The sequence below is a fragment of the Magallana gigas genome, chromosome 6 (assembly GCF_963853765.1).
Source record: "Magallana gigas chromosome 6, xbMagGiga1.1, whole genome shotgun sequence".
In the NCBI taxonomy this organism is placed as follows: Eukaryota; Metazoa; Mollusca; class Bivalvia; order Ostreida; family Ostreidae; genus Magallana; species Magallana gigas.
In genome coordinates this window covers 16,621,849-16,638,666 of record NC_088858.1, presented here as the reverse complement: position 1 = coordinate 16,638,666, position 16,818 = coordinate 16,621,849, and the positions used below count along the sequence as shown (strand labels likewise).

The 16,818-nt window shown below is 34.8% G+C and overlaps 2 protein-coding genes across 2 annotated transcripts; one reads left to right on the top strand and one right to left on the bottom strand.

The window, feature by feature from the left end:
- Positions 1–7: 7 nt before the first annotated feature.
- LOC105333363 (golgin subfamily A member 5) lies at positions 8–10,145 on the top strand. Its single transcript, XM_011436291.4, has 15 exons — positions 8–167; positions 337–966; positions 1,191–1,433; positions 1,787–2,006; positions 2,274–2,397; positions 2,501–2,597; positions 2,705–2,811; positions 2,983–3,150; positions 3,392–3,520; positions 6,524–6,622; positions 6,740–6,889; positions 7,370–7,445; positions 7,627–7,723; positions 8,094–8,157; positions 8,262–10,145. The coding sequence occupies exons 2-15, from the start codon at positions 345–347 to the stop codon at positions 8,355–8,357; spliced, it is 2,292 nt and encodes a 763-aa protein (XP_011434593.3). The 5' UTR covers positions 8–167; positions 337–344; the 3' UTR covers positions 8,358–10,145.
- Positions 10,146–11,278: 1,133 nt separating this feature from the next.
- Positions 11,279–14,690, bottom strand: LOC105333364 (alpha-soluble NSF attachment protein). Its single transcript, XM_011436292.4, has 9 exons — positions 14,457–14,690; positions 14,251–14,333; positions 13,830–13,946; positions 13,567–13,613; positions 13,396–13,473; positions 13,242–13,297; positions 13,055–13,139; positions 12,693–12,866; positions 11,279–12,360 (listed from the first exon to the last, which is right to left on the bottom strand). The coding sequence occupies exons 1-9, from the start codon at positions 14,546–14,548 to the stop codon at positions 12,214–12,216; spliced, it is 879 nt and encodes a 292-aa protein (XP_011434594.1). The 5' UTR covers positions 14,549–14,690; the 3' UTR covers positions 11,279–12,213.
- Between the last annotated feature and the right edge of the window lie 2,128 nt (positions 14,691–16,818).

The window sequence follows — 16,818 nt, the reverse complement described above, 5'->3', positions numbered from 1 at the left end:
GCATGCGTTAATGACACACGTAGTCATTTTTCCGAATCATTCGAACGTTTCATTACACGATCAGAAATAAAAGCGTTATAAAGGGTATAAAATACAAAGTTTTGTTTTTTTACGACTTCAAAGAAGAGGTTCCCAAAATTTCTGAAATTGTCAGAACTCCATTTTATGTAAGTATCATTTGCAATTGTCAGTTTGTACATATATCCTTGAAGAGGTTATCTGGTTATCCCTGAACAGTATCTCAGAGGAATAACTTTTACAGCAATGCCAATTGAATTTATTTTTTTTCAGAATTATTTTTATACATTTTGTAACTATAGTATTGTTTTCCTTCAGAATGCAAGATGTCATGGTTGTCAGGATTGACTGGGAAAGCTGAAGACTTCCTAAACAAATTAGACCAGTCGGCAGCCCAGGCTCTCCACAAGGCTGAAGAGGAGGCTCGTCTTAACGCCTCACTTCCCATCTCATCAGATATTCACTCTCCTCCATCCTCCCAATCAACTCGACAGTTAGCCCAGACAGGTTCACAGAGTGTGCCTGCAAAGTCGTCAAGGCCCAGTGGTGATTTCTCTTCTTATGGCGTCAGTACCCCAGTAAAACCTACCAAACTACAAACTTCTGGACCCACTAGGACCGCAAAACCAAAACCGACTGAGGCTCCAGTAAAGCAAACCACCCCTGAAACACCTACTAGTCAGGATGTCCCTGCAAAGAAAAAAATTGACACTGATGCTGCCTTATTTGACTTTCTAAACAGTCCAGAACCAATAGAAGTGAAAAAGACAGAACCACTAGAGACCAAAAAGAAAACTACCCCTGCCAGCAGTGCAAGACATTCCAGACAATCCAGTACTTCCTCCATTGTGTCAAACAAGGGAGGAAAGGTCATACAGGAAATTGATACACCTGTCTCAACCAGTGGATCATCCATAGTTCACATTGAATCTCTTCCATCAGGCTCAGGTAAACTCTACATTTAAGGTACTCATAATTAGCTAAGCATATAAAACATGTACTGTAACCATCATTAGGGAATATTGAAATGCAGTTTGTAAAGATGTTTTAATTCTGTGCTAAAATACATTATTTTTTTAGATCACAAAAATGTAAGCCAAATAGAGGTGGATTTTGATTCTATGCAAAATATACAGGTGCACAATAGTTATAAATTGTGTCATTATTTTCAGATCACGGAGATGTGAGCCCCACTGAGCTGGATGGCACCACTGATGTGGCAGCCCTTGAGGATGCCATGCTGGAACAGAGTCCCAGTAACAGTGTACACAGTAACCAGGAGACAGAGCCTCACAGCGAGCTACAACAGAAAGTATCATCACTAGAGCTCGAAAATAAACTCCTGAAAAATGAAGTCGCATCCCTCAACCAGGAAATGGCAACTGTTCTTCAGAGGTCCAAAGACGCACAAAATGGTAAATGGATTAATCTAAGATTTCAAAAAGTGCACTATTGTTCATTGCAAAGTCATGCATCAAATTATCTATCCTTTATTGAGTATGATCTATTGCTATTGCATACCATTGGTTTTAATTAAACCCCAAAGTATTTTGGATATCTTTTCAAATAACAGTATATATTTTTGCATAGATAATTGTAATGTGTTGCTTATTATATTTTCAAAAAATGAAAATAACAACTGTACCCGGAATTTTACAAAAAATGGTTGACTTAGAAAAAAAATTGGAACAAATTGCATCACTCATGATTTTTTGCTTAAAATTTTCATGTACATATATTGTATCTAAATGATTTTATTTGAAATCAGAGGTGGAAGTGATGAGGAAAAAGCTGGAGGGTAATCAGAGGACTCAGTCCCAGTCAGACCAGATGGTGAGGGAGTTACAGTCACGCGAGTCCGACCTGATGGAGGCTCTCCAAGCCAAGGACTCCCAGCTTGGAGTGCTCCGGATACGTCTGGAGGAGGCAGACAAACAGATCGAATCCAAACAGAAGAGCATTGCTGGTCTGGAGGGTGAGAGAAGCAGGTCAGTAAGGAATTAAGTTTATTTATATACAGAACTAGGCTGGGAGCAATTTATAAAGCATTCAAAAACTTTTGCATGTACTCAAAATAATGAAGAATACTTTCAGAGTTAGTAGATTTATTATACATGTACTTGTATGTGCCATACACAATTTTGTGGAGAGAAAAAATTGTCACAACACTTTTGAATACTTGCAAAATGAATTTGATAAGCATGCTTAAAGAATTTCTTTGCTTTGACCATATGACCTTCGAACTTGGTTATTAGAATACTGAGGGACCACAGTGATTCGAGTGGGGTACATGGTCAAGCTTTGGATTCCTTGCAAGCCAAACTGTCAGAGGTGGAGGCAACTCTACGCAGAGAGCAGGATTCTCTCAAACAAGTGCAAGTATGTACCTGAATGATCCAGTCATTATAAAATATTGAGCTTTCCTATGAAATGATAAATTAGTTGAAGAAGGGTATTATATTGTTGTTATCCCACTTTGTAGCAAGAAGCCACAGCTCGACAGAGTCGTTTGGAAGAGGAACAGAGAAGTTTAGCTGATGCTTTGACTGCCGCTGAAAGAAGGGTCAATGAAGAAAAAAGTGAGTCTTAATTTCTAAGGAATATTGTTTTGTGCATCCTTGTTATGTTTAAAGTAGTCCATATACTTTTTATAATTTTGTCAAATATTAATTTGTTCTTTGTACAGGTAAAGCGAATGATTTAACCAATCAGCTCAAAGCAGCTAAACAAAATGCAGAAAGTGCCAAACAGGAGTTGGTAGACTATAAAGAGAAAGCAGCAAGGATCCTACAGGTAATTCTCTTATATTAATTTATTACAGGGTAGTTTAAGTTTTTCCTTTTTACTAATTGCACCGATAAAAAGTAATCATTTTATCAGCGTTATTAATCAGTTTATATGATTAATTTTTAAGACGATTTGGAAATATTCAAACTTTGAAGATATGTTACATTTTGTAAACAGTCAAAAGAGCGGTTGATAGCCAGTCTAAGGGAGGGGTCTGGAGCCTCTGGGGAGTCAGTGGGCGTGTCCAATCTGGAGTACGACTCGGTGAAACAGGAGCGAGACATGTTCCGGGAGGAGCTACAGCAGTACAAGATGACTATTGAGAACATGAGAATGGAACTGTTGGTAAAGCATTTAGTGGTTGCTAATTATGAAAGTAAAAATCATAAACAGTATATTTTTTGATGATATGCAGTAAATCCAGAACTAGTAGCTTTTAAAGAAATCAACTTTCTGCTGTATTGCATAATTATGCATGTATAACAAAGTGAAGGTACCACCTTAAATGTAAAGGTTTTCACAAAGTTAAAAAGCAGCTTGTGTCTTCAAGAGAATGAGGGAAAAAGGCATTTTTAATTCTCATTAGGATATGGAGACCCATCTCCAACAGGAGAGTGATACATCCAATGAACAGATCCGCTCCTTGGAGGAAAACGTCCGCAGTGAAAAACAGAGAAGGGAAGACGCAGAACAGGAACTGTTGAAACAAAAACAGGTACATGTACTACTTGTATTAGTCATGGGGATTTAGATTAGAATTGAAAATATAACTAACCATTAAATGCTGATAAAATATTATTGAAACTTGATGTATTCAGACTTGTTTTTAGCTCACCTGAACCGAAGGTTCAAGTGAGCTTTTCTGATCACCCGTTGTCCGTCGTCCGTCCGTCTTACCGTCCGTCCGTCTGTCTGTCCGTCCGTCTGTAAACTTTTCACATTTTCAACTTCTTCTCAAAAACCACTGGGCCAAATTTATTTAAATTTGGTACAAAGCATCCTTATGTAAAGGGGATTATAAATTGTTAAAATAAAGGGCACAGCCCTTTTCAAAAGGGAGATAATTGCGAAACAGTGAGTATAGGGTGCATGTCTTTAAAAATCTTCTTCTCAAGAACCACTGCACCAGGAATGCCAATATTTACACAAAAGCTTGTATACAAAGTGAAGATTCTAAATTGTAAAAATCGTGACCCTCGGACCAAAACTGGGGTCCCAGGCGGGGTTCAAAGTTTAACATAGGAAAATGTTTAAAAAATCTTCTTCTCAAGAACCACTGCACCAGGAATGCCAATATTTACACAAAAGCTTGTATACAAAGTGAAGATTCTAAATTGTAAAAATCGTGACCCTCGGACCAAAACTGGGGCCCCAGGCGGGGTTCAAAGTTTAACATAGAAATACATAGGAAAATGTTTAAAAAATCTTCTTCTCAAGAACCACTGCACCAGAAATGCCAATATTTACACAAAAGCTTGTATACATAGTGAAGATTTTAAATTGTAAAAATCGTGACCCTCGGACCAAAACTGGGGCCCCAGGCGGGGTTCAAAGTTTAACATAGAAATACATAGGAAAATGTTTAAAAAATCTTCTTCTCAAGAACCACTGCACCAGAAATGCCAATATTTACACAAAAGCTTGTATACATAGTGAAGATTCTAAATTGTAAAAATCGTGACCCTCGGACCAAAACTGGGGCCCCAGGCGGGGTTCAAAGTTTAACATAGAAATACATAGGAAAATGTTTAAAAAATCTTCTTCTCAAGAACCACTGCACCAGGAATGCCAATATTTACACAAAAGCTTGTATACAAAGTGAAGATTCTAAATTGTAAAAATCGTGACCCTCGGACGAAAACTGGGGCCCCAGGCGGGGTTCAAAGTTTAACATAGAAATACATAGGAAAATGTTTAAAAAATCTTCTTCACAAGAACCACTGCACCAGGAATGCCAATATTTACACAAAAGCTTGTATACAAAGTGAAGATTCTAAATTGTAAAAATCGTGACCCTCGGACCAAAATTGGGGCCCCAGGCGGGGTTCAAAGTTTAATATAGAAATACATAGGAAAATGTTTAAAAAATCTTCTTCTCAAGAACCACTGCACCAGAAATGCCAATATTTACACAAAAGCTTGTATACATAGTGAAGATTCTAAATTGTAAAAATCGTGACCCTCGGACCAAAACTGGGGCCCCAGGCGGGGTTCAAAGTTTAACATAGAAATACATAGGAAAATGTTTAAAAAATCTTCTTCTCAAGAACCACTGCACCAGGAATGCCAATATTTACACAAAAGCTTGTATACAAAGTGAAGATTCTAAATTGTAAAAATCGTGACCCTCGGACCAAAACTGGGGCCCCAGGCGGGGTTCAAAGTTTAACATAGAAATACATAGGAAAATGTTTAAAAAATCTTCTTCTCAAGAACCACTGCACCAGAAATGCCAATATTTACACAAAAGCTTGTATGTATAATGAAGATTCTAAATCGTAAAAATCGTGACCCTCGGACCAAAACTGGGGCCCCAGGCGGGGATCAAAATTTAAAATAGAACTACATATGAAAAATGTTTAAAAATTTTCTTCTCAAGAACCACTTCACCAAAAATGCCAATACATACACAAAAGGTTGTATATATAGTGAAGATTGAAAATCGTGACCCCCGGACCAATAATGGGGCCCCAAGATGGGGTCAAAGTTTATTATAGAAATATAAAGGTAACAGGTTAAAAAATCTTCTTCTCGAGAACTACAATGCTTCAATTTGTGAGATTACTATCATGCATACAACCTTGGATAATGAAGGTTCGACAGTTTTAAAATAGTGACCCCTGGACTAATACTAGGGACCCAAGATGGGTTTAAAGTTAAATGTAGAAGTACCGGTATATATGGAAAATGTTTAAAAATCTTCTTTTCGAGAACTACAATGCATCAGTTTGTCAGATAACTACGTAAGCACCCTCAAATAGTGTAGATTCAAAATTATAAAAGCTGTGACCTCAATCTAATACTGGGGCCCCAAGAGGTGTTCAAAGTTTAGCATAGAAATATAGAGGGAAAATGTTGAAAAATCTTTTTCTAGGGAACAATAATGCTTCAGCTTGTGAGATAACTATGCAAGCATCCTTAAATAATGTAGATTCCAAATAATTTAAACTTTAGCACTGGACTTATACTGTGGCCCCAAAAGGGGTTCAAAGTTTAACATAGAAAGATATATTGAAAATGTTTTTAAAAAGTTCTTCTCGAGAACTATAATGCTACAGTTTGTGAGATTACTATGCAAGGATCCTCAAATTGTGTAAACTCTAATGTAGTGGAACCAAGAGTTATCTTTCTTAATGTTCTGTACAGTCTGAGAGTTATTCCTCTTGAAGTGGAACTCTTCTACGTTCAGTTTTTCAGGTTGTGTACGTGCGGTCCCACCGCAGTGCTACACATTTTCATTCCTATGTTACTATTTATGTTGTTCAAGCCAACCATAAACCTCGGACCATTACTGGGTCCCCAGAAAGGGGTTCAATGTTTAAAATAGAAAAAGCATATGCTACGAAATGTAATGTTACAAGGAACTGCTGTTCAGGTGAGCGATGTGGCCCATGGGCCTCTTGTTTTCTTTCTTATGATTTTATGAAAAGACATTTATTTTATTAAACAGATATGCTATTCTTTGAGTTGACCATTTATGTCTTACCTTTCTTAATAGGAACTTCAATACAACCTAGAGGAGCTGAGGAAAACTAAGATGTCCTATCAGACTTGTATCAAGGACAGGGAAGCTGAGATTGAGAAACTTAGAAACCAGGTACAGATTTCTAAAGCTATTGTTTATATTTGATACACAACAATTTGCATCTCGTTAGATTTTGACATTATTATGCTTTAAGAATGAAAAATTCTAAATGCATTTTTCTGTGATCAGATCATGACCAAGTCAATGAGTTCATCCACGGAGGGTGAGTTGGAGGCTCGAGTTAAAACTCTCACGGAGAGTCTCATCCAAAAACAAACAACTCTGGAAACTTTGAGCACCCAGAAGAACTCACTGGCCTTACAGCTAGAGAGACTAGAGGTGAGAGACTTAACTGTGAATTGGAACTGATTGTCTCTACATGTACAAATATATGTACTACATGTTGATGTTTATGTATTCAATGTATATTAGAACAAAGTGCATGTAAATAAAACTATTTTTAAATTTTTAATAAGGACATTAATATTAGAAAATGAAAAATCAAATCATTTTATAAATGTATCAAGTGAATGGCAATACTGTTTTTTAGGTAGTAGTGCAGTTGTAAGCTGTGCTCCTTTGTTTTAGCAGTGATAGATTCTATTTTATTTGTAAACAATATAATGCTGTTCCATTCTCAAGCCCTAAGCATCAAACATTAAAGTTTTTAGCTGTTGAATCTCAGCAGCATTGGTCTGAAGTCTTAGCATGAGACAAGCTTCATTTTTAGCACAGAACCATGCCCTGTCTGTAATAACATAGACATGACTCTGTACCTTTAGATGCAAGGAACAATACATATAATGATTTATTTTACAGCAACAGTATAAAGATATTCAGTCATCCTCACTGCGCACAAATACCACAGTGGTCAATGTACACGATGAGGAGGAAGGTCAGTGTCTGGTTGTTTCAACTTTTATGAATGTATGATATAATACACAATTGCAATGTAGAGGAATTTTTTTGTATCAGTAGACACGGTTTAGCCTGACTCCTGTTCCTTTTAAATGATAAAATGTACAATTAATAACATTTGATATACTTGAATGTGAATATTCTTCTGACCATTACAGTGCGACAGAGGTACCCTGGCTTTATGAGGGAGACACCAACAGATCATGAGGTCACCAAGAAAATGAAGAGGGCCGCCAATGTCATAGACAAATTCAGGTAAGAAATAAGTTAGGCAATAATTTTCTGTTAAACATTTTTAAACTACAGTAACTGTGTACAGGTTTATTTTCACCCCATGTAATTTTCGCCCTTCTGCACTGGCAAGCAGTTTTGCCTATCTTGAATTTGCCCAGACACAGTTGTGTTTAAAGAGAGGTAATAAAGGACATTTGAATTCGCCCAGTCTTAAATTTGCCTGCTGACAACAAGGGCAAAAGGGGCGAAAATAAAACAGGAGCGAATGTTCCCTGTATACAGTATTTTAATTTATCAATTTTGGAGTACATCAAAATATTCTTCCAGTTGTTTTATTGTACATGGAATGAAATTTTAATTTCTTATTTATCTTTTTAATCTACTGTAACAGCATAAGACTTGGAGTATTTCTAAGAAGATATCCTATTGCAAGAGTGTTTATCCTCATGTACATGGTAAGATTCCCATACTAATGAACATCAGGTATTTTCTTTAACCAACAAATTATTCATAGTTATGAAAACTTTTGTCTCATTTCCTTAATTTTATTTTTCTTCAGGTATTGCTTCACCTGTGGGTGATGGTAGTTTTACTGACATATCAACCAGAAATGCATGGGTCCGAAAATTCCGCCCAGCCCCTGCCCCCTGAATAACCAGAGACCACTAGCAATGGTTCATTGTATCAGCTGTGATATTGCTACTTCATGCTTTCAAATCCTAGCAGACACTGTAATCAGATACTTTTAAAACTGTAAATTTACATTCTACTGTGTTTTCCCATTAAATTCTGTGATCTTCAAATGCCTCTAAATGCAACAAGTAGTCAAAGGTCAAATTGACGAGTTTTATTATGACGTCACAAACGCTGAACGCTGCAAACTGCAACGTCACAAGCGAAAATCAAAGTTCACGCTTGTGGCTGTTACTGTGGCTCTTCCATTAATATTAACTTACCCTTAGAATAAGATAGGAATTTTAAGGCATGAATCACATTTGCAGACAAGGCAAGAAGTTGAAAAAATGTAAATATAAGCATTGAATCATGATTTTTTGAAGTATACACTCTCATAACTGCCGCGGTGTGTGCATACAAATTTTCATAACGCGCTAACGCGCGTTACTCAATTTGTATGCACACACAGCGGCAGTTATGAGAGTGTATACTTTAAAAAATCATGATTCAATGCTATAGTGTTTTACCAACATACTGTTTCTTTTATAATGTTACATATAAATGTGGTTCGGTTTTGATGAAATGGTATACTTTTTAAAAAGCTCTAAATGTTATGATTTTGTGTGAGAGAGAGAGAGAGAGAGAGAGAGAGAGAGAGAGAATCTATATAATATTCACTTTAAACCTTGACAATTTTTCCACTGTCACATCAGTCAGATACAGTTATTACCGGTACATGTATTTACAACTGTTAACAATGTTTCCTTCATGCTAGCATTGCCCTTCCCCAGCCATTTTCTTGAAATTTCCTCTCAAGTTAATTATTGCTGTACATGCTAATACAATCCACATAAACAAACAATTACATGTATACAGTATTCTGTCTGTATCTTGGTTGTTATTCTTCATAGTGAAAATCATTTCAGACAGGGTCATAAGTTTTCATGCATAACATCACAATTACCATATTTCTTTATTTGATGGTCACTTTGTGGTTAATATAATCATGTAAATGTACATGCCTGCATACATGTACATAAAATAATATTTTACACTGTTTATTTGTAATATTTACATGAAGTTATAATAGCAAGTATTACGAGTACATGTGAGGGTCATTGATTTAATAAGGTACACAACATTTATTGTACAAAAGATTCTTTTGAAGAAGTCACCATTTTAAGATCATCAATAGTTGCATTTTGTTTTGCAAACTTTTCATGTTATTGTGTTCAGAATATTACTTTAAAAGGAAAACATTTCCTCAAATTAATTTTTTTTCTAATCTTAATCAAATATGATTTTAGCAATTTGATTGGCTGGAACTGACCGCTGTGCATTGTGTAGACAGTGTTTATGCCCATAACATGATCCACATCTATTTTTTGTTCTATATTGATGGGAAATGGTTTATATGTTTTGTGCTTAATGTCAGAATTAGAAGTTATTGCATTTTACAAGAACCTGGTGCGTGTAACAATTTCATTAAAGCACTGTGTAAAATAAGGCTGCATTTTAAAACCATTTCTTAAGGAAAAGTTTACTTACATAAATACCGTAATTTATTTGTACATAGAAAATTTTTAAAAAATGCATCAAGATCTGAACTTATCAAGATAAAGACACATTGATAATACATGTAATGTACTCGTAAACCATTTGAAGAATTGTGTTGTGCAGTGTCTGTACAAGGAATAAAGTGCATTTTGTTGACAGAGGAATTTGTTATTTATGTGGTATTTTATTATTAAAGTATATGAACAGTTAATGTTTTTTTTTTCATTATTAAAGTGTGCATTATACATGTATTAGTGATAGAACCCTAATAAATCCACTAAGTATACATGTATCTAGTAAGTTTTATCAATTCATTTTGTTTACAAGATAAAAGAATTTTCCCTTTTGTCCTACTTGTACATTATTGTCTGAATGTCTGAAGCCAAACAAGCATAAATGAGATCAAAAGATCACACTGGCTATCCATCCCCCTGTCCATATTACAGAAAGTAGCGGGAGGGGGATGGTTTTATCACCTTGGAATCCCCCCGTTTTTTTGTCCCCCGCCGCAACGCGGTGCGGGGACATAGAAATGCCGGGCGTCCGTCCGTGCGTCCGTGTGTCCGTGCGTCCGTGTGTCCGTCCGTCACACTTTTTTGTAAGCGCTCTCATGCCTACAAATTTTGACGGATTTTCATTAAATTTATACCAAATGTATATACCACTATTACCTTGGTCAAGTTCGAAAATCAGCATTGGTCGATACTTTTTGTTGGAGTTATGGTACTTTGACCGCAATAATGACTCTGTTTTATCCAAAAGTTGACCTTGTAAGCGCTCTCATGCCTACAAATTTTGACCGATTTTCACTAAATTTATACCAATTGTATATACCACTATTACCTTGGACGAGTTCGAAAATCAGCATTGGTCGATACTTTTTGTTGGAGTTATGAGACTTTGACCGCAATTATGACTCTGTTTTATCCAAAAATTGACCTTGTAAGCGCTCTCATGCCTACAAATTTTGACAGATTTTCATTAAATTTATACCAAATGTTTATACCACTATTACCTTGGTCAAGTTCGAAAATCAGCATTGGTCGATACTTTTTGTTGGAGTTATGGTACTTTGACCGCAATAATGACTCCGTTTTATCCAAAAATTGACCTTGTAAGCGCTCTCATGCCTACAAATTTTTACAGATTTTCATTAAATTTATGCCAAATGTTTATACCACTAACACTTTGGTCAAGTTCGAAAATCAGCATTGGTCGATGGACTCGATACTAGTATACTGCTTGACCGGCGGGGGACTCAGGAATTCTATTCTTGTTAATATGGGTTGAAACTACATTCCTTAGGTTTAGCTTTCAATTAGAGTGAGATACAGTGGGTAAACATTATTGATTTTCAAAGTTTATTCAGCTTACATATCTAATGCAAACAAATATTAATTCAAGAAGAATCTTGCCATATATATAACATATATACATGTATTTAACAACAACTTAGTATACAAGTAGTTTATATTACCATGAGTGTAGCTTTTAAAGATTATTTTTACAACTGCTATTTCTTATTAATAATTGTTTGACAATTTAACTACTTTATGTGACAAAAATTTGTTACATTTCACATTCAGATGAAGTTGAACATTGACTGATATATTTTTCACAGAGAGTAGTTCTTGCTTATAATGTCTTTTTGTCATAAAATGTAGCTGCTAAAGACAAACTGATCACATACATTTAGTTATCATTTCAAAGATATTTAAGTAATTGACAAATTTTTTACATGATAGTATTTAATGGGTAAACATAGGTAAACGTTTAAATCAAAATCATTAGTTACATGTTAAACTACTATCACTGAAGCACAATAACTTTTGTTATTCAAAGAGAACACTAACAGTTACTATAACAGCTGAAAATCATGTTGGAAATATTTACACTGTAAATATCCAATTGTTCACAAGTGCAATTTCACACACTGCATTTTTTTTTTTTACATGAAATCCTCCATTTTCTGTTAATAAATTTGCCATAATACACACACCTTTCTGTCAAACTAGCATAATTTACTGAGTTGTAGAGGTAAAGGGAATGTTGCATATCTTTGTAACAGTGGATTTTATGCATTAATCTAAATACCTGATAATTAACAACCTGAAAACTGAATTTAAAAAAAAAAATTGCTAACATATATTGACATTAAATAAGCTCTGTGTGATGTTAAAAAAAAATCCTTGACAGTTCTAATATCAAAAACGTCACATTCATAAAACAAGAAATTGAGTCAAAAGTTCCCTGGGGGAGGGTCTGTGTGAGAAGAGAAATCATCTGAGATCCTCCCCACTGATGTTCTTCTTCACTCTCAGCAGCATCGTCGTTGTCCATTGATCCAGACGAGATATACTGTCGTAATCCTTGACCGTGTCAGTGAATTTGTCGATATCCTCCTCATTTATTGCACTGATAAGACTCTGAAAGTAAAAATATCAAAATTATTTATCATAGTTTTTTTTACCCCCAGTTAATGTGCAGGTACATGTAGGAAATGAGAGAGAGAGAGAGAAAGTATATGAATGTAATAAATTAAAGGCAAATACGGTAATTTCTTTTTTTTTCCTTTAATCAATTCAATACTTCTAATGCATCCTCTATCAATTTCCTTGTAAATGTTTATCACGTTATTCATCCCCTACTTCCTACTCATTTTTATGCATGATAAACTACGGTAATTCCTTCTCAACAAACTACAGTACTGTACTAACTGTACACAGAATTAAAGCTTTATTAGACAAGTATTGTTTACCTTGAGAAGTTTGCTTTCTCTGGCATCTCCAAACTGTGGGAACATTTCTTCATACTTCTGAATGGCCTGTTCTGCATTCAGTGTATCTACACACAACTGACAGAGGGCAGCTTTGAAAAAGTAGTCCTTCGCACTATACTTAAGCAGCTGGTTATCCATGCATGACATGCCCACCTATAAACGACAATGCCATAATTAAAATAAATCCTTAGTTCCTTACTCCTTATCAAATAAGGCAATTTTTCTAGAAGCAAGTCATTTAAAACCATAACTACATGCAAGTATTACATGTACAAGAATGTGATTGAATGGTAAGATTATCTATTGAACATTTCCCAAAGGAAACTTAAATAGAATCTCACCTCTTCATAAATAGAAATTGCTTTCTCGTATTGCTCAAGTTGTGCAGCATACTGAGCAACTTTAACCAGGCATTTGTTGGCCGAGCTGTCAAATATAAAATACATAAGATTTGATATTTGTGACAATTTATTTTTTTCCTGTTGTATGAGGAGTATAATCTTTGCATGACAAACTTTTCTTCCTCACCTGTTAGACTCTTCTCCTTTGTAATAGTCAGCAGCATGCTCATAGCTGGTGATAGCCTAAAGAAAAGAAAAGGAAATAGGTTAAAAATAAAAAACACAAATTTTAAAGTATATTTATCTTTTAATAATTGCATGTAAATATGAACAAATTATACCTTTTCTATGTCCACCATGTCAGTTTCGTAGATTTCAGCTATGGACACATGATGCTTGGCTGCTATTGTAAACCTTCCCTATTTAAAATCATGTTATAATGATTACAAATGCACATGGTTTTGTACACGCATGATTTTTTTTGTAAATGCTTGTTTTCTTTAGTAACATACCATATCAGTATAGATTTCAACAGCTTTCAATAAACAGTTGATGGCCTCTGTTGATGAGAAGAAAAAGCTTGAAATTTTTATCAATATAACTTTAAGTCAGGAATGTCAATCAACAGTTAGTAATTCCAAGTAAAGAATGTAACAATTTGATTCATTTTTTCTTTCATTTGATAGTGAAAATGACAATGAATGTCATAAGATAAAAATTATTGTTTATATCAGTTCCCATTGGTTGTAAACATCCTGTACTACCCAGTACCCACCATTAGGATCAGCCTTTTTATAGCAGGTTCCTGCATTGACATACTCTGTAGCTGCCTGGTGTTTGCTTCCCAACTGAACCTGAAGTGCAGCAGCCCGACAAAATGCTTCACCAGCAGCTACATGAAATCAAACATATATTTGTTTTTGATTCAATGCTTCTGTATCTTCACATCGCTTTAAATAAACATATATGGCTACATTATGTGGTTGTAAATTCTTATTTGTCGTTCTGTCAAAATCTTGTACAGAAAAAACAAAAAAAAAAACCAGGACAGCAAATCAGAAAAGCTTTTACTTCATTACATTGACATGAAAACATAATTTTTCAAAAATGACTCCCGCTTTTATTGATTTCTTTCTGACGTAGAATGTTTGGAAAGTTATATACTTTTACATCCTTCATAAATCAACAAGACTCACCTGCCCACTTTTTAGCCATCTTAAACATGTTGGCTGCCCTAACAAATATATCGGCGGCATCTTCTACCTTGGTAGAACTCCCCCTATAAAACACAAAACAGAAGTTTTTACACTCGTAACAGTATTACTAATTGTTACCGATAAAACAAACGTTTTGGACGAAGTCCATATGATTATGACAGAGTAGGTGTGTTGTAGATTTTTACCCAAACAGTGAACCAAAAAATCCTTTGGAAGAGTTCAGTTTCTTTTCCGCCTCAAGCATCAACTCTCGTCCCTTCGCTTCGTTATCAGCCATTGTAATGTGGTTAAAAATGTCACAAACGGTGAATATTGCGTATATTTTTACATTTGTGTCACACCACTATTTACTATCGACATCATCATCATAATCTGAATCAGAAGAAATCTTCTGGAAATGTTCAAATATATGCAATCGATATGCGTACAAAGTACACTGATGGCGAGAGTAGTTTTAAAACGTAACGGTAACTGACGATAAAATTTCCGGATTAGAAGTACCTGCTATTAGTAAAGAGGTACAGGCATATGTAGCGCCTTTTCCCATTTTCCCACCTTCACACGTGTTTGAACAGAATGTACCCGTTACTAAACATAGATAGAGGTACCTGTCGCGATACATAACGTTAGGCACTGATTTTATTATGCCATCTATGGTGTCTGTAATAAATTGAGTCCCTGAAACGTGCATCGAGAAATGAATATATGCTCAGTATATATAGACCTTCGTGTATAAAGACAATTCTGAGCCATAATAATTTCCAGCAAAATAGAATTAATATAATTATAAATAAAAGTATTATTGAAAAGATCTGTTTTTATTGAGTGTGCCCATACTCATATTTGAACAAGAGAAATGGGGGGGGGGGGGGGGCAAGAAAATTAGGTACATGTTATTCAAAATCGTTATTCTTCTGATGCTTAAAGTGAAAAAAAAAAAATACTATTTGATGGAATCCATTTATCGACCGCAAAATCAAAAGGACCTGCGCGTTACCACTACGCGACGCATATAACATTTTAAGGGATGTCTTTTTAATATATGTGGCTATAAACATGATTGATTTAATTCAATGCAAACGTGTACATGTAGAACAAAATTTCAATAGGGTTTCTTTGGTTTAAAGTGGGTTAAAATAGTAAAATATCCAACTTTTTATTGCAAACTATTTTTCTATATTATGATACGTAACAAATCCCGACGATTTTAATGATGTCGTGAAAGATAATTAAGACTCTTTTAACCTGGTACTTGCGTGGTTTTCGTTTCTTTTCAAGAATATTTTAACTAAATAATGTATAATATTAAAAATGTCTGATGTTTGCAAAAGCGCTATATTGTAGGGAATAATGGAAAAGGGCGCTGTAACTCTGTTTTAAGAATTTCATTTGGTTTGATTGAATATTAAGAATACTTGAAATTGTGTTAATTGAGCAAAAAAGATTAAGAGTCTTCCTGTTTAGTCTACTTTCATATTCATGTATACACTACGTTAATTAGAACCTGAGTTGTAAACAAAGTCAAGACAATGCAATGTCCATAAATCTAATGATGTGTCATGAGAATGTCTTCATGAGAAGTTTATTCAAGAGGATTTTTGTTGCATGGTATCATTCCAGAAAGATAAGTAATTTCGTATAAAACCAAGAATCTTTGGGGGCTTATTTTCTCAGGTCTATACGTAATCAAAAGTCTTTTTTTCAGTTCATCACAAGAGAAGCAAGCACCTGCGCTTGTGTTAGCAATAACCCCCTATAATGATAGTATTAATGTAATACTATGGGGTAAACTTTATCACAGAAACACGTACCTGTGGAAGCAATTCTGATTGCTCTCTGATTCTGAATTCTGATTGGTTCTGAAGTTTTGGTTAGACTGACAGTTTCTTGATCTAATCTATTTCAAAAGGATTCCAGTTGTTTAATTAAGTTGTAAATATACTATATAATAATATATAATCATAATACACAATAAGCTCTATTGTTGTACCCCAATTTATAATAACGATGTAATTGTATTTTTATTGAGAAGGTCATAATTAAATGCGATTCTCCATGCATTTGGGAAAATGAGTTACTTGACACAAATCACCGTACAAAACATTCGATTATGTGTCGTTCATCTTTTTTCTATTATTATGGAATTTAATTGTAGAAAAAAATTAATTGAGTTACTGATTGAACAAAGTATTTAAATTCTATCTCTAAACCTTTCTTTAAGTATCCATATTCCATAAAAAGTGAGCAAAAACACGTAAATTATTGTTATTGTCGATCAGCGCATTACAAAGATGGAACAGCCAATTCTTCCATCTCTCTTTTTGTGAGTTTTTGAATTTATTACAAAGAGTAGGTAAAGGTAATGTACATCAGTTCATTATACAGAAGATATATCCAATTTTTCTTATATGGGAATTAGAACCTGACATCATCATGATCATTTCGCGCAGTCCGTTATTTTTTCTTCAGGTTATACTGAGGATTTCGATCGATCGATAAACTGGTTAGAACTAGTCGTGTAGACTTAGCCCTGTTAATATCTTTAGC